Genomic DNA, 25,754 nt, shown 5'->3' on the forward strand with positions numbered 1-25,754 from the left:
TCTGTTGTAAATTGGCGCTATACAAATAAAATTGAATTGAATTGAATTGAGACAGTACATATCAGCAGTACTACTGGTATCTTGTCCATGGACACCTCAACAAGTAGCTAGGAGGAACTGGGAATTGAACCACTAACCTTATAAGGTTTGTAGACGACTGCTTGACCCCCCGATCTACTGGTTTTGTGGAGTTCCAACAGCTATAGTTAGTTCCTCATACCACCTATCCTATCTGAATATCTTAGATCGGTATTTACTGTACTAGCTATCTTACAGTTTATGTCTGCACATGCCTGTATTGAATTGTAAAATTCAAATATATAATAATTGAGGGCTGAGGAGGAAAAAATCTCTCTATAAACACTTAAAAAATGTGCATTCTTTGCCTAAATGGAAAAAAAAATCAATTATATACACCAATCAGCCATGGCATTGAAACCACTGACTGATCCGGAACACCTCCAGGTTATTGTTAAATGAAATCAAATTGCTGAAATTTGAGATGCTGGTACAACAGCATGCTGCATATTGTCATGAAATCTGTAATGCTTAACCCATATAGGGAGGGAAATGAAACACCTTTAGGACTGACATGTTAGACAGCACTCTCTTTCACCATCATCAAAACACCCAATCACAATATCTTTAGGAAGAATAGCCACCACGCGCGGCCAGCGCTTTCAATGTGCCTTAGCATTGATTCTACTAGTCTGTGGAACTCTACTGCAGGGAAATAAACAAAAAAATATTATATATAGATCACCAATAGCCAATAAAAGTACAAAGGTGAGTCAAAAGTTCCACGGCTGATGGGACCTGATGAGAAGCAGTGTAAAAGTGCTTTGAGTACCAATAAGGTAGAAAAGTGCTATATAAGTGCAGACAATTTACAATGGTAGCAGCATTAATTCACAGATATACAGAAACATTTGCTCTAAGTATTTACAGAGAAATGCATGAAATTCTGAATTTATGTCAGATTTGTCTTTTGATCTTAAATCCAAAAACTGTCAGTCAGTCATTATGCTCTGCCACCAGGTGGTATTAATATTGTTTCTGATTGTTGTAAAAATACAAAATATTTTTTATTTATTATTATTTCCCAAATGAGATTTCAATCCCACCTCATCTCTCAAACTGAAATTGTAGCAATATTAAATATCACCAAAGTCAGAAGAATTGAGGAGATGGATCACAAACATTTTATTTCTTGTCCTAAATTTCTTTCTGTTCTCTGGTTTGTTTATTTGAGTGTTCCAACTTAGATTTGGTAAACTTGGCTCACATTTGTTGCTAATAATTGATTAATAATTCAATCAATTTTGGTTTCACATTCAAATTCAAATACATTTTAATTCAAATAGGATAAGGTGAATGCATGAATGCACATGAATGAGTGTGCTGCAATTATAGAAGTATAACAATATGTGTGTGTGAGTGAGGGTGTGAGCATATGCCCATGTTAAGTACCCAGGTCTACCTTTACACCTGCACACTTAAGAAGGTTACTCAAATATTCAATTCAAACAAACAAATTCTAATGAACTAACATTCGGCCTGTTTTCAAACTAGTGAAGCTTTATCAACCAAGCAGTGTGTCAAGCTCCCTGTTATCATTCCATGATTTCATTGGTTTCATTGTAATCATCATAACCCTGCCATTAACTGGAAGAGAGCGTGTATGTGGGAGGGCAGTGGAGCCAGCAGCTAAAGGGTCACTTGAAGAGTGTGGGTCCCTCCAGATTGCCGTAGCAACTACTCTACTTCATAGCCATTTGAGTGAAATCGGCCACACCTATCTAACCTCCTCTCCTGTCTCCACATAGTCCCCTCTGGCTAACCCCCTACACACACACACACACACACACACACACACACACACACACACACACACACACACACACACACACACACACACACACACACACACACACACACACACACACAAAATTACATCCAAGCTAAAAACAACCTTGCCCTGTAAAAGGTTGAGTGGCTCTCTACCACCACTTCTGTAAGAATAATACACTCACTGTATAAATGTATTCTGGTTAGTGAATAAGTGCCTGTGTTTAGTTTCATATTCGGGTGAATCACTGGTGGGGGTGTTTGTGGAAGAAAGAAAGACGAAACTGGGTTTTAATGGAAAACTGTTCTTGTTTGGGAGATTTTGTAACCTACAAAGCAAACAAGAAACAGCAGAGCACTGTTTTGTTTTGTTTTTTTTAGGTCTACTTGTGGTCCTGGGAGTAATTTGTAATGAAGAACTGGATGTAGGGAAAACCTTGTCTAAAACATTTTTATCATTCAACTAGAAACATGTTGTTAATGTTAGCACTCCTATTCAATAGTGCTATGTAAATAGAGCTATGCTCATGGGTAATGTTGCTACTTTATATATTGAAAGTTCTGTTCACAAGAGGCAAAAATCATTAAAATCTTGTGTCTGTGAAGATATTGTAGACATTTACTTTTACATTTTGCATCTATTATTGTCCAAATCATGACAACTTCATATATAATTACAGAAGACATTCAACAAATAGACCAATTTAATTTATCACAGGCAACAATATAGGTGCTGTTTATTAATAGTTTTTTTTAAGTTATTGTTATTAGTTATTAATAGTAATAATCGTAGATGTGTAGTAGATGTGTGCACCATGTCATGTTCAGAATAAAAAAAAAAAAATAGAACACTGACTGCTACACAGATACAAACAGAGCCATCCATCTGTATTATTATTTCAGAGATATCTTTATCAAAGAACATTTCTCTCTCATTCATATTATTCACACAATCCACTTGGTGGCAGTGTTGCCATTTCTCTGTCTCTAATAGTGGAATTTTACACTAAAATGTGCAAAAATGAAAACCAAAGCATATAAAACATGTTGCTCCTTCTGTCCTTCCTTTCATCTCTAACATGTTAATCAGCAGTTAAATTATCTAAAAGGTCAAAGATGACCTTTGTTACAAAACAAATACCACTACTCAATCAGTGTAGTGGTAGTGTGTATATATATATATATATATATATATATATATATATATATATATTGCTTCAGATATAGCCATAGGACAAAACAAGAAGTACTTACAAGTATCCTTGAGGTCCAACTGGTCCTGATGTTGCCACATCATTGAATAAAACAGGGGAAACCAGTGTTGCCACACTGTGCGTAGGAGACTCAGGGCAACCAGCGTCATGGGCAAAATTGCCAAGAAAAAACCCTGCTCTGCTTGGCAAATTAGAAGAAAAGCTTGCAGAGGGCCAAGATACACAAACAGTGGACTTTTAATGACTGAAAAAAAAGTCTTATGGACTGATAAGTCCAAGATTGAGGTGTTTGGATTCAAGTGATGAACACAGAGCTCATGAAAAGATGTAAATGCTTGCCTAACCTCGTCAATGAGGTGGAAACATGGAGGTGGAAACGTGATGATATGGTGATACTTTGACAATGGGAAAGTGCCCGATTTGCATCATGTGCAAGGCATTTTCAATCAGAATAGATATCACCCCATAATGAAGAGGCATGCTTTTCCAACTGGGCAACAATTGATTTGCAGGAAAACAGAAAGTAGCTGCTGCATTACACTGGTTCTGGGAGGAAATCACACCTGAATATCTGCAAATACTGTGCAGTAGAAGCTAAAGATTTCTCAGGCAGCAAAGGGCAGTTTTTTGGTGAAAGTAAAGTTTAACATGCAAATTTAAATCTGTACTCAAATGTGCAAATGACATTTTATATTTTGTGATGTGATCATTTACAACCACTTCATTAAATAAAACCAACAAAAGACTTTTGACTCTTGCTAGTGTATTTGTGATCCAGATCCAACACTAGACAGCTGAACTGGAACGTTGTGGATCTGCTGTGAAAAGCTGAATGTCACAAACAAATTTCTAGTCTTCTAGTCTTCCCTGCCAGACCTTCAACTCAATACAACATCAGCATTAACATTGGATCTGCGGTGATTGTCCCTACTAAGTCAGCCAGAAACCTGGGGGTCATCCTTGATGATCAGCTGACCTTCACGGAACACATCGCCACAGTCTCTAGGTCGTGTAGATATGCCCTCCACAACATCAGAAAGATCAGACCCTATCTGACGGAGTACACGATCCAACTCATTGTACAGGCGTTGATCTTATCTTGTCTTGACTACTCCAATGCACTACTGATGGGTTTACCAGCATCCACGACCAAACCCCTCCAGATGATCCAAAATGCGGCAGCACGCCTCATTTTTAATCAACCAAAAAGGTCTCATGTCACACCGCTCTTCAGATCTTTGCACTGGCTTCCTGTGGCTGCAAGGATCAAGTTCAAAGCCCTGTCTCTTGCCTACAGAGTGGTTAACTCCACAGCTCCATCTTATCTCAATTCAATCATTCAGGTCTACATCTCCTCCCGTCCACTGCGCTCAACCAGTGAACAACGTCTGGAGCTACCAGCACCACACAGTCGACACCAAGGAAAACTGTTCAGCTCAGTGATCCCACCATGGTGGAATGAGCTGCCTATCTCTGCACGCTCAGCCACCTCACTTGCAATCTTTAAAAAACTGCTGAAAACAGAACTCTCCCCGTCTTCCTTTGCACTTAAAAAAAAAAGAAGATTTTTCTACACTTTCGTTCTCACATCTCTTAAAACAGAAACACTTTTTTGACAGCACTTTGCTTTGATGTTGTTTCTCCTTGACTTAGATTTTGTTTGCTTGCCTTGTTCCTCACTTGTAAGTCGCTTTGGATAAAAGCGTCTGCTAAATGACTAAATGTACATGTAAATTAACTAATTAACTAACTGGACTCCATATTAACTTAAAGACATTAACTGTTATACTAGACTGCCTGCTGCCTACTCAGCATGTAATCACCTATATGAGGATGGGTTCCCTGTTGAGTCTGGTTCCTCTCAAGGTTTCTTGTTGGCTTCCTGTTGCCTTCTCAGGGAGTTTTTCCTTGTCACCGTCGCCCTCGGCTTGCTCATCAGGGACAATCTGATTTCATGATTCATACACATTCACTGTTCATGTACCGTTCTTTGGTTGTATAAAGCTGCTTTGTGACAATGTCAATTGTAAAAAGCGCCCTGGTTGTTCAATGTTTTACCTGCTCTAGACTCATGAACACAGATGGTTAGAGCTGATGTTATGAGTAAGATTTGAAATCTTTAGCTGTCACTTTGTTTCTTTACCTCATTGATGAGTGTTTGTTGTGCTCTTGGGATCATTTTGACTGGCAGCCCACTTCTTGGTAGTGTAGCCACAGTCCCATTTGTAGATTGCTTGCCTAACTGTAGACTGGTGAGTTTCTAAAGTCTTTTATAAAAAAAACAACAACAAAACAATTATTGATCATAGATCCTCTGAAAGCTCTTTTTGTCAGTCGCTCTAGTCTACACCTGACTCCAATTAGCTTTTTGGAAGTCATTATTCCAATGGTTCAGAATTTCTTTTGTGTTATTATTTTAAGAACAATTTGTTAATACTCTCTATTAAACGTCACATTTTATGACAAAATAATGCAGAAAACCATGAAATTCCAAAATGTTCACATAGTTTTGTATTGCCACTGTATGCGTGTGCTCATGCAAATGCCCCCAAAATGATCTGCTGGCTCTAGTTTTCATGCTCAGTGTTTTATATTTAGAGTATTTTCCGATAAACAAAGATATGTTGGGGGAAAAAAAAAATACTTCTTCTAAATTGGTGGTATTGGCCACATCACAAAAATAATTGACTATAAATACTGTACATTAAATAAGTGCAAAAACTATTATATTATTTATATTATAGGATTATAACCAGTGGAAGTTTTTAGTGGAGGGAAGTCTCAGAGTCAAGATCCAAGATCAAGGTCTTGCTACTGTAAAGTCATGCAGCAAATTATCACTACATGTGTCTTTTTGCTTATCTTTGTCAGCGTAAAAACGAAGAGATCAGAAAATTACCATTCAACACTACGCAAAGAAATATCCTTTTAAATACACATACATTTTATTGGTGAAATCTGTTAAAGAATAATTGCCATTAATCAAAAAATACACAGTACAATGTGTAAATTGCAAGAGAACAAGACATTTAAGGAAATGCAAGATAAAAAAACAAAACAAAACAAATTTTTAATTGTGTTGTGTTCTAGAATGGTTTAGATGATTCTTACTACAAGCTCAAACTTTTTAGCTGTACTATTTTGTGAAGTATTGTATAGTGTTTAGCAGACACTTGTGCATAATGCAAGCTGGCTAGAGAACTACCTCAAATTACATCCACAGAACCACTTGACCTCAGACTGATCAATCATTTGATATCACAGCCAAAATGTCAAATGCTGTCTTGCACACAGATATCAGAAAGCAAAATATGTCTTCATATAATTTTATCATAGCTTTAGGTATAAAGCTGCTACATAACAGTATCCTGTGCATCACATAATACTAACAGCGGAACATTGCTGCACATTATAATAATCTAACAAATGAATCATTAGAAAGATGTTGTCATTTAACACTGTATTATCTTTCCTTTGAGTACAGATATGTGTTGAAAGCAGAAAAGTTTACTATATTAGTTACCAGTGAAGTATGTAGAGTTTTATTTAGTTATGAGCTGCCATCAGTTATGAGTGTTAATATCATAGCCCAGTCATTCTCACAATTTCTTCCAGAAAACATGACCATTATCATCATTAGTAGTAAACCTTTTTTTGTATATTAGTAATAGCAATCAGTTTCTTGTTTATTCATTCCTATGTAGTAAGTCATGCGAAACGTGCTTTGCAGAAAGAGTGCGGAAGACAGCAGAAGGGCACTGAAGCTTGTGAGACTTTGTACATTAACACTGAAAAGCAATACAAGGCTTGATTCACAGTTCGTATACAGAAAAATGCATTAAAAGTGAACATTATTAAGAAAAATCTGTGGGGGGTGTTCATCAGTATAACAGTAACTCAGTGATTACTTCATTGGTGTCTTGAGTCAAATGAGCTATTGATTAACAGAATTTTTATTGTTACTATTTCATGTTCAGTTTGACAGTTTATACCTATCCTAGACACCTAGACACTTAAGTAAAGCATAAAGTCAATCTGCATCCTAGATTGTGTGGGTTTACACATCTGTGACAACTGTGACAACCAAAGAGCAGACAAATTAAATGAAACTTTTGTGCAAACAAAAGCATTTATAGCTATAGCAAGGTTTTGGACAAAATCTATTGATTTCAATAGAATCTGTGCAATCAGTGGATTTACTTTTGGAGGCAAAGAACATCTGAGCAGGAAGTCTGAAGTCTGATGGCCTCATAGGCTTCAGACAAAGTGTCTGAATTGTCAAGATTGTCTAAAAGCATATTTTGTATCTTTCCACAGCAGATAACATGACAATTATCTCCACTTCACACAGTGACTAGTAATGTTGCTTTTACTGTGGTCACACCATGAATGACTACAACTAAGACTGCCCCCTGAAAGTTCAAATGAATGAAGCAAGTCCAAAAAGAGTACAGAGACCTTGAATAAAATTTAAATAATAAAACAGTTTGACACCTTGAAGGAACAAAACCCAACAGACTCCAAAATGACGAGAAAACTGCTGTATAATATACATATATATGATGTATGTATATTTATAATCCGGCTGTGCTGACTGAGAAACATTAATAAAGCTTGTTGCAACCAATTTACAGCTGTTTCATTTGACTGCAAACATAGGCTGGTTAAATAATGCGTCTAAACTCAATGTTTTCCACAAGAATCTTAAATGAACATTTGCAGTAGATGTGGCAGTGGCCTCAAACAGTGTGATGCTTAGTGTCTGAAGTCACACATAAAGAGGAAAGTATATAGGGTAAATATAATTTAAGTTGGGTAAAAGGATACACTCTATGTACTGACAGGTTGAGTGAATCTTGACATCACATTTTATTAATACTAGGCACTCTTTTAATTAAGACTTAAAACTTTAACCTTTCGTACATTTGGAAATGTGGCTTTCTCCTCATATGATTATTCATGATTATCCTTAGATACTACATAGAGACAATCAATTATCAGTAGTAGGGTGCAAACACTTTTTCCTAATATTGCTTTTCCACTGTATCACTAATAAACCAGTATGAAATCCTTGCAGATGTTGCACTGCAGGATGGACGGAAAAGCAGACTAGACACATACTGCTACCATTTCAAAAATAAACAGAAAACCTGTTAAATGTACAATATTTTTAAAAACAGAGGTATTCAAGTTTCATGTGTGACTGCAAAGAAGTAAAAAACCTTTGACTTTCAATGAACAAGGCAATCAAACCTGCCTTGGTCTCTCATGCTATAGCTGATTAAAAAAAATGTTGAGAGATGTCCATGTGAAAACATGCATATAGAGACACAGACACACACTCACACCCAAGGACATGTACACATACTCGTGGCTCTAAAGCTGCTGAAACAAGGTTAAAAATCTATACAATATTTAATTACTGTATTTACAGAAATAAACATACTTCATTGTTTGTCCCAATCCCCACCATTACTATCATCAGAAGCATAAACAAATAAAGGCAACATTTAGGCTCATTTAATGATTGAACTAGTTTTTTAGAATGCACTTTGGCATGTTTCACATTCTTGGATTCAGATTTAACTGTGGATTTTAAATGGCCATACTGGTGGTTTTGCATGATTTATTTATTGATTAAAAAGTTAGTTATACTTGATATAATTGCCAGTAATCCTGTGAAGCATGCCATTTGTTTTTAAACTCATTTTCACATTTTCCAGAAAAAGGTTTTGTACCTCGACCACTTGTTTAGGAGGACACTACAATACTATAATTGGTTAAAAGATTTATTTTAAGAGGCTCAAGGGGGGAAGAAGGAAAAAGGAAGGGTGTGTTCAAAATGGGTGATTGGAGGTTTCTGGGAGACATAGTCAGAAAGGCGAGTGCAATGCCAAGGAGCTGAGGATTCTGGGAGTCATAGTGGGACATTTAGGTTCAGGGGTGAGTATGAGTGAGACTGTGTGAACAGAAACAGAAAGAAGATTAACTGGGGCAGGAGCAGGCAGGGATTGTGACAAGTAATTTGTCATTTTGTAGCATGTATTGATTCATGAGTAGGTAATCTATCAGTGTCAAGTGAAGATGCCCAATAACATTAGACTCGGTTGGTGAAGACCAAGCCCGAGCTTAAAGGTAAGTGAACACTGGTCTTTGACTTGCCTTCAAATAAATGCTAATGCTTCTTAATGTCTCCTATATTAACAATATCAGCTTTTGTAACTGAATGAATCTTGAAACATTCAATCTGTAGGCGACCATCAAAGGTGCTGACTTAACAACTTAATGACTCCACAGAGCTTATAGGCCTATAATTCCAAACTGAACATCTATCCTCTGAAACAGCACAAATGTCTTCAGACGTTACAAGCAAGTCTAGTTGGCACTTTTGGGATAACCATGACAGGGATGACTTTAAACATTAATGCACGTTATACTCTTGTAAATGCTGAGACTAGTCCAACTGGCCAACAGTTTTCACAGTGTGTGCTGCTTGCAACAAAACTGCAATGCAATATCACAAAAAAACAAAACAAACAAACATAGTAAAATAAAGTAAAACGATCAAAGTTAAAAGGGTAGGATCTAGAAAATAGCAGCAAAACGTAGAGTAACGTGTTGACTCTTTATACTACAGTATATTCAAATGGATGAATCATGTAAAACCACCAGTATGACTTTCCAACCTACAATGAGTTGTAGCTGATATCTTTCAAGAACACAAAACGATTTTGTAACGGTAAAGACAATTCATTTGTGTTTACTACGCATTGAAGACATTTGGGTTAAAAAGATGAATATCAGACAAAGAGTTCACTTCACGGTGTTTACATCTATCTACATAAAACAACATAGCTGCTTTTGTATGAGATTGATAAATTTTAGGTGAGCAAAAGTATTGGAACATGTAGCTGACACATGTTTCTTGTTGCTCAGTTGTATGCTATAGTGCAATAGCTCTGAGTGACTAATCTTAGTTTTAGCCTTAGGTTACACCAGTGAATCCTGCAGCTGTTTAAAAATTGATATAATGGCTTATAAAGTTTTTGTACTAAAGATGCTATATTCTATGTTCTTTAATGTATTTAAGTGAAATTTGAATTTGTTGTCTTATATTCATCCTTTGAGTTTTAATGTCTCTAATGTCTTCAGTGCACAGCAAACACAAATGAAATGACCTTGCCATTCCAATATTTGAAGGGGACTGTATACAATATGGAACAACCTGGCAGCATAAATAAGAATCATTAATGATAGAAACTGCAGAGTAGAGATGCGTCAAAGTATCAAGAATGAAAAAGCCTTTATCTCTCTTTTCACAGGCTCTAAAACCTAGCTCAACAATTATGTTGCTTCAACATGGAATATACGGCTTTGTAATAAACGTTATGTTGTGATGGAATTTGTTGTTGGGAGATTTGATCATTAGCATAAACAGTATGGTTCCTCGCCATATTAGGCTCCTCTTCTGCTTCATTTGTGGAAAGGTTTAACTTAGCAGCTTCAAGTCTGTTGTCAGAAATCAGCTAACTGAAGTACAACACATTTATGTTAATACTACATGTCAGTAATTGGTGCTAAGTGCAGCAAAGAGAAGGGTTCAGGTTGAATAAGGTAAATGCTAAAAACATTTTTCTAAAGCAAAGCACTCCGTGACTAATATGAGGAGATGAAAGGGACAGCAGAGGGGAGTCAACAATGAACAAGCCTTTATCTCTCCTGTAGCTTAGACATGGGACATAAAGTATACAGCTTTGTTAAGAATGACTGAATACTGGGGAGATGCTCAACAAGTAAACGTCTGGATTTGAATAAAGGAAAGACAATTACCGAGATAACAGAGAATATTCCAGTTACATTTGGTGCTGTAACACTGTCTGTTGTTAGTACTGAGAATGATACTGGATCTGGATTAAGACCCTGAGGCAACGAGACGAGGCATCTAAACGGTCGAGGCAGATGGGCGCCCACCCTGAGCCTGGTTCGGCTGGAGGTTTCTTCCTCTAAAGGGAATTTTTCCTCTCCACTGTCACCTAGTGCTGCTCAAGTGGGATTGTTGGGTTTTCTATATAATTCTGTATATAATTATACTTTGAAAGGTCTTAAACTTTACACTGTAAAGTGCCTTGAGATAACTTCAGTTGTGATTTGGCGCTATACAAATAAAATTCAATTCAAAATTGAATCTTACTTTCCTTCACATCTATTAAACTGTAAAAGCTGCTGTCATTAAATACTACAAAAAAAAAACAAAAAACAAAACATAAATCTAAAATACAGTATGTTGGCCAGAATATTAATTTTGCATAAATTGATTTAATATGTATAATATTTTAATACATTGATTAATCAACTTCAAAATGATTCAGGTGAAGTCTTTCACTGATGTGTACGACAGCTCTAGGTACCTAAGAGAAACAGTGTAATGGAGCACGCTGAATGTACAGTACATTGGTCAATGCCAAGCTTTGCTTAAATCACTTGCCACTTTAGCACATATCTGTTATTATGTCCACTGTCTTTTTCCCTGCTGCTGAGTTGGAAAAGTTGGCAAGTCGGGCTTTCGGTTTTCTTCAGCATCTAAAATAATAATTTAGTTTTAGCATCATTATTATTACTGTTATTAAAACCATAATGGTCTATTCCAACACAATTTCTTGTCAATTTAACCAATAAACTGATCATTAATTTTCCTGCTCAAAGTGGTTGTGTTATTTCTCAGTTCTGATCAGATCTGGCTGTTCTCAGGTCCCCCTTGGATCAGGTCTCTCTTTTTTGAAAATGATTTCATGCCTGCCACATTTGAATGCGTTTTCCATGGGTCCCTCAGAAGATCTCTAATGGAGAGACCTCAAACATGTTTACACTTTGATCCAACCTACAATAAACTCTACTATCTCCAGTTAAAATGAGATTGAATGAGCCTTAAAATTCATTATCATGAACTGTTGTCCAGTAAATATGCCGGGCTTGTAGTGTGTGTATGTATGTAAGTTGTGTTTTCATTTTCAACAATTGTGAATTGTGTTAGCTGACCTAGTTAATGGCTTAGGAAATCTATGCTAGCTTTGACAGTGCGTCCAGTGGACACATCCACTGCCATGGCTCGAATCTCAGTGTCACCAAACTGCATGAGCGTCTGGATCTCACGCCGTGGTGCTGTGCTTTCTGTTCCGCTCACATCCAAGCGAAGTGTTCCACACTTCTTGACGCCAGGCTCACTAATAAAGCCTACAATCTCCTTCTCAGAACAGTAGACGTGGATCACAATAACCTGCTGTGAAGGCTTGGCTGGTGTGTAGCTGCGTTTTACCATCTCACCAAGGGCTACAGACTGGTCGGCAGCGATGAAGGTGTCGAAAACATCAGTGCACCAGCGAGTGCCATCCTTCACCAACAGCTTCTCTGCAGGATGTTTGCCCTCCACAAAGCGATTGAGGACACCCACACCATATGTGAGTGGGGAGCGTCTGACTTTAATGACACTGGGATCCAGGCCGAACAGCACAGCACCCTTCAGGATAGTTAGGCCAACATCATGGGGTATGATGATGCGGCTGCGACCCTGGAGCATGTTCTGGACAGCTTGCTGCAGCAGAGGTGACTCAGCAAAACCTCCAACTAAGAACAGGAACTTAATGTTGCTTACTTCTGGCTTCTCAAAAAGCTCGGCTGGAGGAATGAAGCAAAATGACAACTGTAAGAAACTGAGTTTTACAGGAAGAAGAGTAGGTATTGGGCTACTGATTTATGCATAGTAAAATATTGTAAAAAGTACAATACAGGTCTTCATTTTTGTGTTAGAAGTTTGATTCTGTTGGAACTGCATATGCTGCAATTGCATTTACTCATTAAAATTAAAAATGTTGCTGCAAAACGTAGCCTGACTTTACACATTTAGGACGGTTCTGTCTGCTATTAATTATTTAGTCACTACAAACTAGTTGGTTGTCAAGCACAATAATTCATGCTCAAATAACTTAACCTACTTTCCACTGGTTGAGGAAACCATGAATCATGTTTGCTGATTTTAGGGAGGGACCAGAGGAGCAACAAAAACACATTCCTTTAGAATTTTTATAATTAATTACAAAGTTACTGAGCTTAGTCAGCTTTTTGTTTTAGCTCCATTGTTGTCAGCAGGACTCACTCTATTTCATACAACTATAGTCGGGTTTGTAAATAATAAAACATTTAGCTACCACACTTGTTTGAAATTTCAAATGTGAGACATACTGTATGTGCTAGTGGGTCTTTATTATTGAGCATAATTAATGTAGCTTACTCAGATGTTGGATGATGTGGTCTATGGTGGGCTTGAAGAGGGAATTCATAGCATCTGGGCTCATTCTCAGCATCCCCTGAGATGACCATTTAACAAAGTCCACACTGATGGAGAAGACAGAAAACCTGTTAAACGCAGTGTACTTTATTTCATTAAACTAAGTTCATCTATAGCTAGGGCTGGGTGATATGAGGACCTAGCCCTACCAACTTCAAATCATCATGAAGTCACTGAACAATGTTAATGAATTGTAGAAAGGTGAAAATATAGATTGGACAGGCAAAAGCAAGACAAACCATAAAAGAGAATAGGTTTGCATGTGATGGCCACAGAAAAATGCTCCTTATGCTTCCCAACTGATTTATCTCATAGAAGAGAACTGACCCAGTTACAGGACTGGTATCTGCTCCTTTGTGAGAAATAATAATGATAATAATGACATATGGTGCTGTGAAAAAGTATTTGGCTCTCCCTGATTTCTGTCACACAATTGATTCAGATCCTCAAACACATTATAATATTACAAAAAGATAACCCAATAAAATACAAAATGCTGTTTTAAATGGTGATTTCATGTATTAAAGAATAAGTTTGCCCCAAAACCTAATGACTGCTTTTGCCACCTTTGGCAGCAACAACTTTCACTATGGAGGAATTTTGACCAGCTCTCCAGCCACAGGGCTTTTGCACATGAATGGCCTGTCTAAGCTTAAGCCACAGCATCTCAATTGGAGAGATCTGAACTTGGATTAGGCCACTCCTTAAAAGAAAAAACAAACTTCATTTTGTTTGTTTTGAGCCATTGACTTGCTGGTGTGTTTGGGATCATTGTCCTGTTGTATAACCCAAGTGCACTTACTGGAATGCTGGACATTCTCCTTCAGGATTTTTTGGTAGAGTGCAGAATTTATGGTTCCATCAATTATGACAAGTCATCCAGGTCCTGAACATGACCATCACACTACCACCACAATGTTTGACGGTTGTATGATGTTCTTTTTTTGAAATTCTGTTTCTGATTCTGTGTTTTATGGCAGATGTAATGTGACTCACACCTCCCAGAAAGACTTTTGTCTCATCACTTCACATAACATATAAGTCTTGGGGATAATCAAGATGTTTTCTGGCAAATGTGAGATGAGCCTATGTGTCTGACCCTTTTCACCTTTGAACTCTCCCATGGATACCATTTTTGTCCAGTCTCTTTGGTATTGCTGAATCATGTACACAGACCTTAACTGTGAGGCAAGTGAGGCCTGCAGTTTCTTAGATGTTGTGGGTTCTTTTATCACTTCCTGGGATCATTGTTGTGTTCTTTGAGTAATTTTGGTAGGACAGCCACTCTTGTAAATGTTCACCACTTGTCATCCAACTTGTCTCCATTTGTGGATTATGGCTCTCACTGTGGTCCAAAAGCCTTGAAATTGATGTTCTTTCTAGATAGATACATGACAATTTCATGATGTGTAGCTATTTTGAGATCTTTTAGCGTGCTTCACTTTTTCAGACAGGTTCTATTTATATGATACCCTGATTCAACAGGTCTGGCTGTAATCAGGCCAGGGCGTGGCAGGTGAAATCGAGCTTAGTTTTCCAAAAAATGTGGTTAATCACAGTTCATTCGAGATTTCTAAGGGGCTGGCAATTACTTTCTTACATAGGGCCAGGTAGGTATGGACAGCTTTTAAATAAATGAAATGGTCATTTAAAAACTACATTTTGTATTTAATTGGGTTATCTTTGTGTAATATTAAAAAGACTGGGCTACTGTGGGTTTCAGTGTCTTGTACATCAGGGCATCTGTATGGGTCATTGTCAGTAGATTTTTTTTGACCATTTTCCTCAGTGAGGCCTACAAACACAAATCTGCTGCGATCCAATGTGATTCAAGTACGATATACACATAACAGTGTTACTTTGTTGGTGTCAGCCCCTCCAAAGTTGATGAAGCAGTAAGCATACTGAGTACTTCCAGTCAGGCGTTACGGCAGCCTGGGCACCATTGAGGGCTCCAGTTTTATCCAGATAAATATCATGGAAATGCACACAGAATGAGAGAGGGCCATTAAAATCTAGATTTCATGGTGGGCCCAGATGTCTTCTCTTTAGTACTCTAATGACTGAAAGTGAAATATTGTATCTACCATTCAGTGCTAATATTGTATTTTTGAATCAAAAGTCAGTTTCAGAAAGGGTAGTTCTGTTCTTTCTTAGTTAAAGTACACCTTATGCAAGTCAGATTAAAATAAATATAATACATTGTTTCCAAAGTGTATTATATGATAAAAAGGGTTGATGTATAGATTTATGTATATAAGTACGTATATGTACAGATGTTTTTGGCAAAAAATGTTACAATCTATGTTACAAGTCAATCCCTCAGTACACAGAAACACTCACTGATTACAGGTTCCACATAACTATGTTATTGTATCGTGGATTTATGGCAGCTTTTTCCATTTAAAAATAAATATTTAACAGTAAAACCTGTTGTCAGTTGTACTCACTTGCTTTTGCGCAGAGCATGTTCAACACTGTGGCCCCTGAACTTCTTGTAGTAATCGATGAAGGAAAAGGGCAGATTAATATTGAGGGGGTTGGTTCTTTCTGGGGCTGCTGCTCTTTTCCGAGACTCAAATGCAATCATCAGGTCCACCCAAGCAGCTGGCCTCTTGATTTTAAATTGGTCAATGAAATCTTGGCCAAAGATCCTACACAGCAGCTTCTCAAATTCATAGTCAATCCCAATAGAGCCATAAGGGCCACCTGGGAAACAGGACAGGGTATTGTGATAATGAATAAAAACAAAAAAAAAAGTAAGAATCTATATACAGAAAGTAAAAACACTGGGCCTCATGCAAAAATCAGTCTGCGGTTTGAGTGAATCTATGGCGATCACCATGTCTCATACTAATGAACAAATGTTATTCATGAGTAATCCAGACATGTAATGAACAAATAGACCACCTATCTCCTCAGGGTAAAAACCCACTGGTTTGGCTTAAGAATTACTGTGGTTTCATCTGAATGAATATACAATATGATAGAGAAATGGATTTAATAAAAATATACACAGTGTATAACGAACATAATGTAATATGAAAATTCATTTCAAGCTATTTACAACATTTGTAAAGATTACAGTTTGGTGAATGCTGTTTTTCCATAAGACCCATCATGTTGCACCTCTTTGTACCTGAAGCCTTGTAGAGCTCCTTTAGATGTCCCTCTGGAAGACGGATCTGATGCACAGTCAAGTCCACTGTTCCTCCACCACAATCCACCACTACGTAACGGTCACCTGCACAGGGATACACAAAGATAAAGCACAATGTGTAGTGAGTTCGGGCACAAGCAATGTAACATTAATCGAACTGCATCCTTCATTGTTTTCGACACATATCCACTCTTATCTACTACACTATTGTCTTTTTTGGAGCATTCAAAATGGAAGCTGGATGTGACTTTTAGCTTCTTAAACCACACCATAGACCATACCAACTGGTGAGATGATGAAAATACAGAAACTGGATGTAGTAAGTTGGGATTGATTTCACCAAAGACAAAAATGTGTAGAACAGATGAGTCACATAGTGAAATACTTTCACAGTCACATTTTTATCATCATTTGCAACTACATGTCAAGAAGATGTGTCAGTGCTGTACTGATGACATGTAAAAGAGTTCCATGTTTATTTCCTCGATTAATATTTCTCTTAAAGCCCCATAGACAAGAATAAGGTCTGTCCTAGTGATTTTCTCCATTTTTACCTCAGCTTCTGTGTATGTGTGACATTTAACACAACTTATAGTATAGCCAGAAGGATGTGGTACAGAGAGATGAAGTAAACAAAGTTGAGCTAGTAACTATACTTTACAGTAATTTTTTAGAAGTGGTGTTGAAAAGTGAAGTGAAACAGAATCACATACTTCTATGTGGCGCTACAGTGTACATATAGCTGCTACAGTACTTGAGTTGGCTGCAACACTACACTGTGTGGTACAACAGGAATTATGTTTTCCAAAAAATACGTATAAAGTATCAATTACAGATGAGCTGACACAATAGTTCAAATATGCTAAAATCTGACATCTAAAGGCACATGAAACAACATACGGCAGTGCATTGGTTTGTACATGGCTGCGATGAATTGATGCCTTTTATTTGATACATATAACTGTAATTCCTCAACATGTTCCTATAGAGCTTAAATGTTTTAGATTGTAATCTAGTAGAGAAACAATACTGCACTGGTGTTTAAGACCAAACATAAATCCAAACTTAAATCTGTCCATAATCTGCTTGATTGCAGTTGTTGCTTCCAAGGGTGACATAACCAGTTATTAGGTTTAGGGGCAAGTACTTTTTCACATAGGTCTAGTCAGGTTCAGACAGCTTTTTACCTTTAGCATTGCGTATTTGCTTTGGTTATTTTTGTACAATACACACATCTGTTTGAGGACCTGAATGATTTAAGTTTGACTAATATGCAAAAAAACAATAATAAAAAATCAGGAAGGGGGCAAATACTTATTTCACAGCACTGTGCATGTATTGTGCATTTATTGCATGTCTAATCAAATACACGGAAACACACACACAAGTGTCTATGTACATGTACATGTAGATTACAACAAAATTTTCTGAAGGCTACAACAGTCAACAATTAGTAGGAAGTGTACATTTTACCAATTTGGCTGGGTGACCAGGGGGCATTGTCCTGCAAGACAACTGTTGGCTGATTGGGTGACGAATGCAGGGAAGGAACTGCATGTTGTCAAAAAGGTCATGCAGCTGTATAAGAGCCCCACTCCTGCTGCAGAAAAAATTCCCCAAACCATGACACTTCCTCCTCCTACACCTTTCACTAAGTTCTTTACACACTTTGGCTTCAGTCTTTCCACAGTTCAATGACAAACAGAATGTTTCCTATCGGAACTAAATAAATTAAACTTGCTTGTATCACCAAAACTAATGAACTTTGGACCAATTCTCCTCTGTCCACATAACATACTCCTCAGCAAAGGTTAGTCTAACCTTTTGATTCTTTCTGCTAATGAAAGGTTTATTCACTGCAGAGTGGGCTTTCAGTCTAAATAATTGTCGAGACACTGTATGATGAGAAAGATCCTTACCCTGCTCATCACTGAACTGGCGAGCATTTCCTGCTGCTATATGTTTCAAAAAGCAAACATACAAACATCATGCTCTATTTCAACCAAAATCTAATATCAAGAGCTACTATCTAATATAACATTTTGGCAGTGTAGGAAAGAAAGATCAGTTACCCTAGATGATAAGGAAAAGAAAATATCAGATGAGTAAAAGAAGATGAACACTCTACCTTCTTCCAGCTCCGACCAAAGCTCCCCTATGACATTTTCCACCAAAAAGGTGCGGCTCTGCCGGTTGCGCCGAACATGCTCCTTAGCTGGTTGTTAACAGAGAGAGAATGCCCTGGTGAAGAAAGCGTGAAACTGTGCTGTGTGAAGCTATGCATTTCATGTACAGTGGCGTGTGAGGCAAGCAGCAGGCTAAGATGCTCATCAAGTTATTCAGTTATTCTGATTAATATGTTCAAGAACAGCTGAATGTCTAAGATGCAGGCAAGACCCACCAATCATACTGCTCACAGTGTGAACATGCAGGGAATGTGAAAGGAAAGGTTAGTTCTTATGTGTTCCCTAGGGACATCATCTGGAAAACCCCCTACAATGATATCCTGATACATAACTAAATATGGACTTAGGGTTTTAGACTCACATCCTTGTTCATTGTGGTGCTTTAGTGCAGGCCTCTCAGACAAAAGAGATATCATCCTGTCTAGCTTTTGCCATGTTGGGGTAAGTATACTATGCCATGTCACCAGATATTCAAACAGGTTTTCAAGAAAATGACTAAAATTAGAAATAAATATTGTCAATAGTATTCAAATTAAAAATGTTACATTTAAAAATGTAATGAGGTTGTGCACATCGACATGAACTACAGCTGCAACATCTTAACCTAACAGTAAACCGCCACTCTGTACCACAAGCCTGCCAGATACTCAAGGAAAACGGAAAACAAAACACACAGCTAGCCTCCTGCTCTGGCTCAGAACATTCATTGACTATTACTAAAGACAGCTGTTTCACGAGTCAGTCACTGAGTCAGCTGTTTCACGAGTCACTTACTGAGTCAGCTGTTTCACGAGTCACTTACTGAGTCAGCTGTTTCACGAGTCACTTAAGGAGTCAGCTGTTTCACGAGTCACTTACTGAGTCAGCTGTTTCACGAGTCACTTACTGAGTCAGCTGTTTCACGAGTCACTTACTGAGTCAGCTGTTTCACGAGTCACTTACTGAGTCAGCTGTTTCACGAGTCACTTACTGAGTCAGCTGTTTTACGAGTCACTTACTGAGTCAGCTGTTTCATGCTAATTTTAAAACGAGTGAGAAAGTGAAAAATGAATGTCTTAAATTATGTTACAAGGCCCCATAACTTTACAAATCCTGAGTAAACTGCCTGCTGACAAGCCTAGCAATCAACTACAGAATACATACAGTATAGAGTATGTATGCTACATTATCAGAAAGTTTGATAGGAAGCATCAGAAGAAATGTGCAGAATACTGTCAACTACATTACTGACTTTAGGCTTACCACCATCTTGTTAGACTCTATTAGCGTTAAGGAACAGTGTAAACATACTGTATTACAGCAGTTATGTTTCAGAAAGAAAACAAAAAACGGACATTCTTCTATTCAAGAACAGTAACTAATTTAAAGTTGTATAGGGTCTGTTAGGGAGTCATATAGGTGGGTACATGTTAAGAAGTGTTGTTTTTTCAATAAAAACACCTTCAAAGCTTTCAAGGTGAGCAAACATTCACCAGTGGCTGGCTAATGTGTCTCACATAGGGAATCTATAAAGACCAGTAGTGTTCACACTATAAGTATCGTTTTGGATGATGCTGAAACTTTGGTTAAATAAAGTGAAAGATGAAAAGAGAGGTGGGTATTTGCTGTTTCTGTTTTACATGCTAATAAATAATAGGTATAATAGTTTTTGCTTTTAAATATTATACAAATGTGTGATTTCAATTTAATTTGTATATGAATAATAACTAAAGACTAACTTATGACAATGATACTATGAAAAATAGAATTAAATCCTAAATGCTAAGTTCAGGCTGGAACTGGGACAACATCACCTTTTTTTTGTCCTCAAGAATGCCAGTCACTATTGCTGCTGCTTCACATTGAATTGGATGTTAAAATTTGCATTCCCTCCATTCCAAAAAAACAAACAATCTCTTCCATGATCCATGTCTTGGATCTCCCATCCAAGACATGGATGGGAGATCTGACATGCACAGCATGTGCTCCAGTGTGTGTCCTATAAAACACCAAATTACAACAAGTCATCTCAAAAGGGACTTAGAGTGTAATGTTTAGGATCCTTAAAGACTGTAACTACATATAGAATTATGTAGATAACTCAACAACCCCAAAAACAAATAAATAGTGAAGTACTTGTTTAGCAAATGTTTTCCAGCTCCATCCATCCATCTATAACTTTGGAAATGTTGATCCCCTTCTGTTAAATAAAATTAAAACCCACATTGGTCACTGAATTACAGACAAAAGTAATAATAAATACAAATTTATTGTAAGTTTAACTAACAGTTAACACAAAACTGGCCTCTACAAAAATGATGGTACCTCTAGAAAAGATGTAAAATAATTTGACCATAGGGACATGTTGAACTAACGTGTGTCCTGTAATTAGCTTCACAGATGTCTTCAAACTTGTAATCAGTCAGTCTAACTATTTAAACAGTAAAAAGTGGTCACTGTGCTGTTTGGTATCATGGTGTGTAACATGGACCACAGAAAACTAAAAAGATGGTCTCAGGAGATTAGGAAAAAACATAGACAACATGTTAAAGGTAAAAGCTGTAAGACCATTTCCAAGCAGCTTGATGTTCCTGTGACTACAGTTGCACATATTATTCAGAAGTTTAAGGTCCATGGGACTGTAGCCAACCTCCCAGGACATGGCCATAAGAGGAAAATTTTGACAAATTAAAGAGACAGAAAATACAAATGGTAACTAACTTCCATAGAGATTAGAGGTGAAATCCAAGGTCAAGGTATTAATCCGTGTAAAATCTCAAGACTATCAAGGCTTTGTGGAGCAAAACGTGCTGCCCAGTGCCAGAAAGCTTGGTCTCAGTCACAGGTTATGGGTCCTGCAACAAGTTAAAAACCAAAAACACAACTAAAAACACCCAAGAATGGCTAAGAAGAACTTATAGGACTATTCTGAAGTGGCCTTCGGTGAATCCTGATCTAAATTATAATGAACATCTGTGTAAAGAGCTGAAACATGCAGTCTGGAGTCTTCAAACTTGAGACACCTGGAGCAGTTTGCTCGTGAGGTATGGGCCAAAATATCTATCGACAGGTGCTCTCATTGACAGTTACAGAAATCCCTTGATTGCAGTAATACAAAAAAAAAAAAAAAAAAAAAATACAAATACAAAATATTAAGTTACCATTATTTTTGTCCAGGCCAGTTTCTTTTTTTTTAAACTTCTGTTGCATGAGCTCTCATTTGATTTTTATTTAATATTACTTTTTTCAGTTTGACATTATTTCAGTGACCATTGTGGGTATATCTTTCTTTAATGGAAGGGTACTAACAATTTTTTCCACGTCTGCATTTCCGTCACAGCACAGTCACTGAGGAAGTAGGTAACAAACATGCAGACATTCCTCTACCCAGCAACATATTCCATAACATATTGAAGGAGGAGCGACATGAAGGAGTAGTGCCTCTACTCCATGCTCCCTACCTTTGACTGACCCATACCTTATTTCCAAGGGTGAGCCCAGCCACTCTTGGCTGGTGAGTCAATCCCTTTGATCCCCCTTTGTTCCCTATCATCTGGACTCCGGAAAAGGAGTCCAGCTCCTATTCATGAGATGGGTTCCAAAGCTAGTGCTGTGTATGGGGGTAGGCCCAACTATTATGATACCTGACCATTTCATTTCACTTCTCTAGAGCTAGTCTGAGATGACTATATACTGACTCAGTATACATAGATCTTTAACCGTGCCTGCTTAGAGCTGCAGCTGAGCCCACGAGGTTGCCAATATATTAAAAGTTTATTAAATTAAGGCAAAATGCAAAATGCCTTAATTTAATAGCCCTACACTCTCATAATGGTAATGTTTTTAGGTTGAGTGGAGGTAGTTGTAGGTGTGATAGCTGACAATTGATGTGCACACCCCCTGCCTTGCTCTGTACTGATCACATGAACCTCAACAAAGTTTAAAACAGTGGTGTCAGTGGTGAGGTGGGAACAAATATGAGCCACAGACAGGAACAATTCGGCACTGAACTTTGCATTATGAATAAAGACTTTCTTGCTCTTGTCCTATAAAGACAAACTGCAGTACAGCATTTATCTTTCTCGGGAAAACAAAAGTTAAAATGCAGTGGTTGGAAACAAATAAAAATTGAAGGTGTCTTCAAACTCTCATGCATATTGAGTTTGAATATAAAAAGCAAGCTTGTTTACCATGACCTGGAGAAACTATGGAAGAAACAACATGAGGAACAAAAAGAAAAACAGAAAGTTACAATGGCAATGTTATTGCTCCAAAAGGATGTCTTTAAAGAGAAATTGAAAATACACACGCATTCATAAAAACCTACTCATCAGTGTATGATCACTGGTGTGTATGATCAGTTCTCAGTAAAGCACGGCGTCAACAGCATGCCATTAAACAACTGGCACCACTTTGTGACAGGGTTGACTGGGCTTACCTTGTGCCATTCCACTCCCCACATTGTCAGTTGGGCTGAAGCCATTCTGAGTGGTATGGGTCCCAAGGTCCACCATCTGATGAAGGCGGAGTTTGCGGCAATAGATTGATGCTGCTTCAGGTTCTAAGGCGATGATCAGCTGCTCTGCATTTTCACGAGACACCAGACCAGACTAAACAAAGGCAGAATTCAAATAAGAAAATATTGTTTTAAGTTTTAAAATAAGCTTTGACTGTTTGCCACTTCTTTCCCAAACACAGTAAAGTATGCAAGTAAGATTATATGGTTATGAATGTTCTTATGTATCAGTAAAGTTTAGAGTATAATAAAACCATGCATTTCAAAGCCAAGTATTTGTCATAAGGTTGATGTAGGAATGCAGAACATAGACCATTAAATGAAATAACTGTATATACTGCATGATAAACTACAGAAAGTGTCAGAAATTACACTCCAACAATATTTAGATCAAATTTGTTCAGTAACTACATTTTATATTTCTGTAGTTTTTCTAATTTCTTCACTTTCTTCTCCTCAATGCACCGAAATAATTGTCGAGTCCTAAGAAGGTGCACAGTTTTTACCATTTGAGAAAAGAAGTCAAAGGAGACATAGTGCTGTTAGTGTGTTAGGGAGCATAAGAGAAAAAGAGTTCAGACTTCAGAGCTCCATAAGAACTAACCAACAAATAATGTAATCAAAGAAGGAGGAGGTAACATGGGGTCACCATTCATTTGTTTCGTCCACAAACAGCCAATAAAATGATTCATGTTGCCTGCTGAGTCACTGTAGACACCCAGATGCTTTCTCTCTACCTCTATGATTTAATCACATTATCTCACTGTCAGCTTGGCTGCTGATTCCTGCCTCAAGTCCTACTGCGCTCAACAGCTAAAAGCTCCAAACCCTACCCTGGTCATTCCCATACTTAAGCAGGCACGTCACAGATGTGACAGGACAAACAGTTATCACAGACAAAGACAGTACAAAACAGGAATCTGAATCAGTGAGTGAACACATGTTGCAATGTATTTTCACATTCATTAAGCCAACCACTCTTAAGGTCAATCATGGGCATTTTCATGACTCCCATCAAGATAAAACAGTTTTCTCTTAGAATAAAGGTGAACAGAACCACAGAATAGCCACGTTGCCTCTCTGTAGGGGTCAAACATTCTAAATTTTTTTATTTGCTAAGCAACTATACTCTAGATCTGTTTGTAGTTCAGAAAATACAAGATTAGTTTTGATTTGTTAAAATCCACTTCCAATATTGGTTAATATATGATGTATACACATGTGAGGTTACACAGAGTGGTTAAATGAGGGACACACACAGCTGAGTATGCAAATTGCACTGTTCTCACTGTGTTTTTTCTGTTTTTTCTGTACGTTGCATAGCTCTAAGTTCCCATTCGCCTAAATATGGCATATATTACTTATACTTCTGAAAAAACGTAATAATGACGAAAAGGTAGTCGGGAATGTGGCCTCGGAGTTATCTTTGACCAGGATATCTCTTTCACTTCATACATCAAAGATATTTTTTGGAACTGCCTTTTACACCTGAGAAACATTGCTAAAATTAGGAGCATCCTGTCCCAAAGTGATGCTGAAAAACTAGTCCATGCATTTGTTACTTCCAGACTGGACTATTGTAATTCCTTATTAATGGGATGTCCCAATAACTCATTAAAAAGCCTCCAGTTAATCCAAAATGCTGCAGCCAGAGTTCTGACTGGAATTAGCAAGAGAGATCATATTTCTCCAACGTTAGCTTCTCTCTATTGGCTCCCTGTTAAATCCAGAATTTAATTTAAAATTCTTCTCCTAATTTATAAATCCCTTAATAATCAGGCTCCATCTTATCTTAAAGACCTCATAGTTCCTTATCTTCCAAGCAGAACTCTCCGTTCTCAGACTGCAGGTTTACTTGTGGTTCCTAGAGTTTCCAAATGTATAATGGGAGGCACAGCCTTTAGCTATCAAGCCCCTCTCCTGTGGAACCAGCTCCCAGTTCAGGTTCTGGAGGCAGACACCCTCTCTACATTTAAGACTAGACTTAAAACTTTCCTTTTTTATAAAGCTTATAGTTAGAGATGGATCAGGTGACTCTGAACCATCTCTTAGTTAGGCTGATATAGGTTAGTCTGCTGGGGGCCTCTACTGATAAACTGAGCTCCTTTCCTCTCTCCTTTCTCATATATCAATGCAAATGCCACCATTGCATGTCATTAACTTTGTGTCTTCTCTCTCTTTTAGTTGTGTTTCCTCCTCTCTGTCTCCCTCTCTCTGTACTTTTCTGTAGGTATCCTTGGCCTGGAGCTGTACATCTCCAGAATCCAGTTGACCTGCCCAATGTTCTTGCTGCTTGTTGTTGTCTTTATTGCCTGCTGTTCTTTTCTCTCTTCTCTTTCCACTCACCCAACCAGTCGAGGCAGATGGCCGCCCACTATGAGTCTGGTTCTGCTGGAGGTTTCTTCCTCTAAAGGGATTTTTTCCATCTCCACTGTTGCCTAAAGCTTGCTCAAATGGGATTGTTGGGTTTTCTGTATCATTATGTATAATTATTCTCTGTAAGGTCTTA

The 25,754-nt window shown here is 37.6% G+C and overlaps 1 protein-coding gene across 4 annotated transcripts in view; it reads right to left on the minus strand.

Moving 5' to 3' along the window:
* Positions 1 to 11,169: 11,169 nt before the first annotated feature.
* The window catches only part of hspa12a (heat shock protein 12A), a 44,679-nt gene continuing 30,094 nt past the window's right edge, over positions 11,170 to 25,754 (minus strand). Inside the window, exons 7-13 of one of the 4 annotated variants that reach the window (XM_026356546.1) lie at positions 23,168 to 23,339; positions 22,920 to 22,934; positions 18,693 to 18,779; positions 16,544 to 16,648; positions 15,855 to 16,113; positions 13,348 to 13,451; positions 11,170 to 12,734 (exon numbers count right to left, since the gene is read on the minus strand). In XM_026356546.1, the coding sequence (XP_026212331.1) occupies positions 12,103 to 12,734; positions 13,348 to 13,451; positions 15,855 to 16,113; positions 16,544 to 16,648; positions 18,693 to 18,779; positions 22,920 to 22,934; positions 23,168 to 23,339 (1,374 nt within the window). In that variant the 3' untranslated portion in view covers positions 11,170 to 12,102. The remainder of the gene's footprint in view (positions 12,735 to 13,347; positions 13,452 to 15,854; positions 16,114 to 16,543; positions 16,649 to 18,692; positions 18,780 to 22,919; positions 22,935 to 23,167; positions 23,340 to 25,754) is intronic. The other 3 variants (XM_026356547.1, XM_026356549.1, XM_026356550.1) reach the window with 3 other exon arrangements.

This window comes from Anabas testudineus, chromosome 15, assembly GCF_900324465.2.
Source record: "Anabas testudineus chromosome 15, fAnaTes1.2, whole genome shotgun sequence".
Lineage (NCBI taxonomy): Eukaryota > Metazoa > Chordata > Actinopteri > Anabantiformes > Anabantidae > Anabas > Anabas testudineus.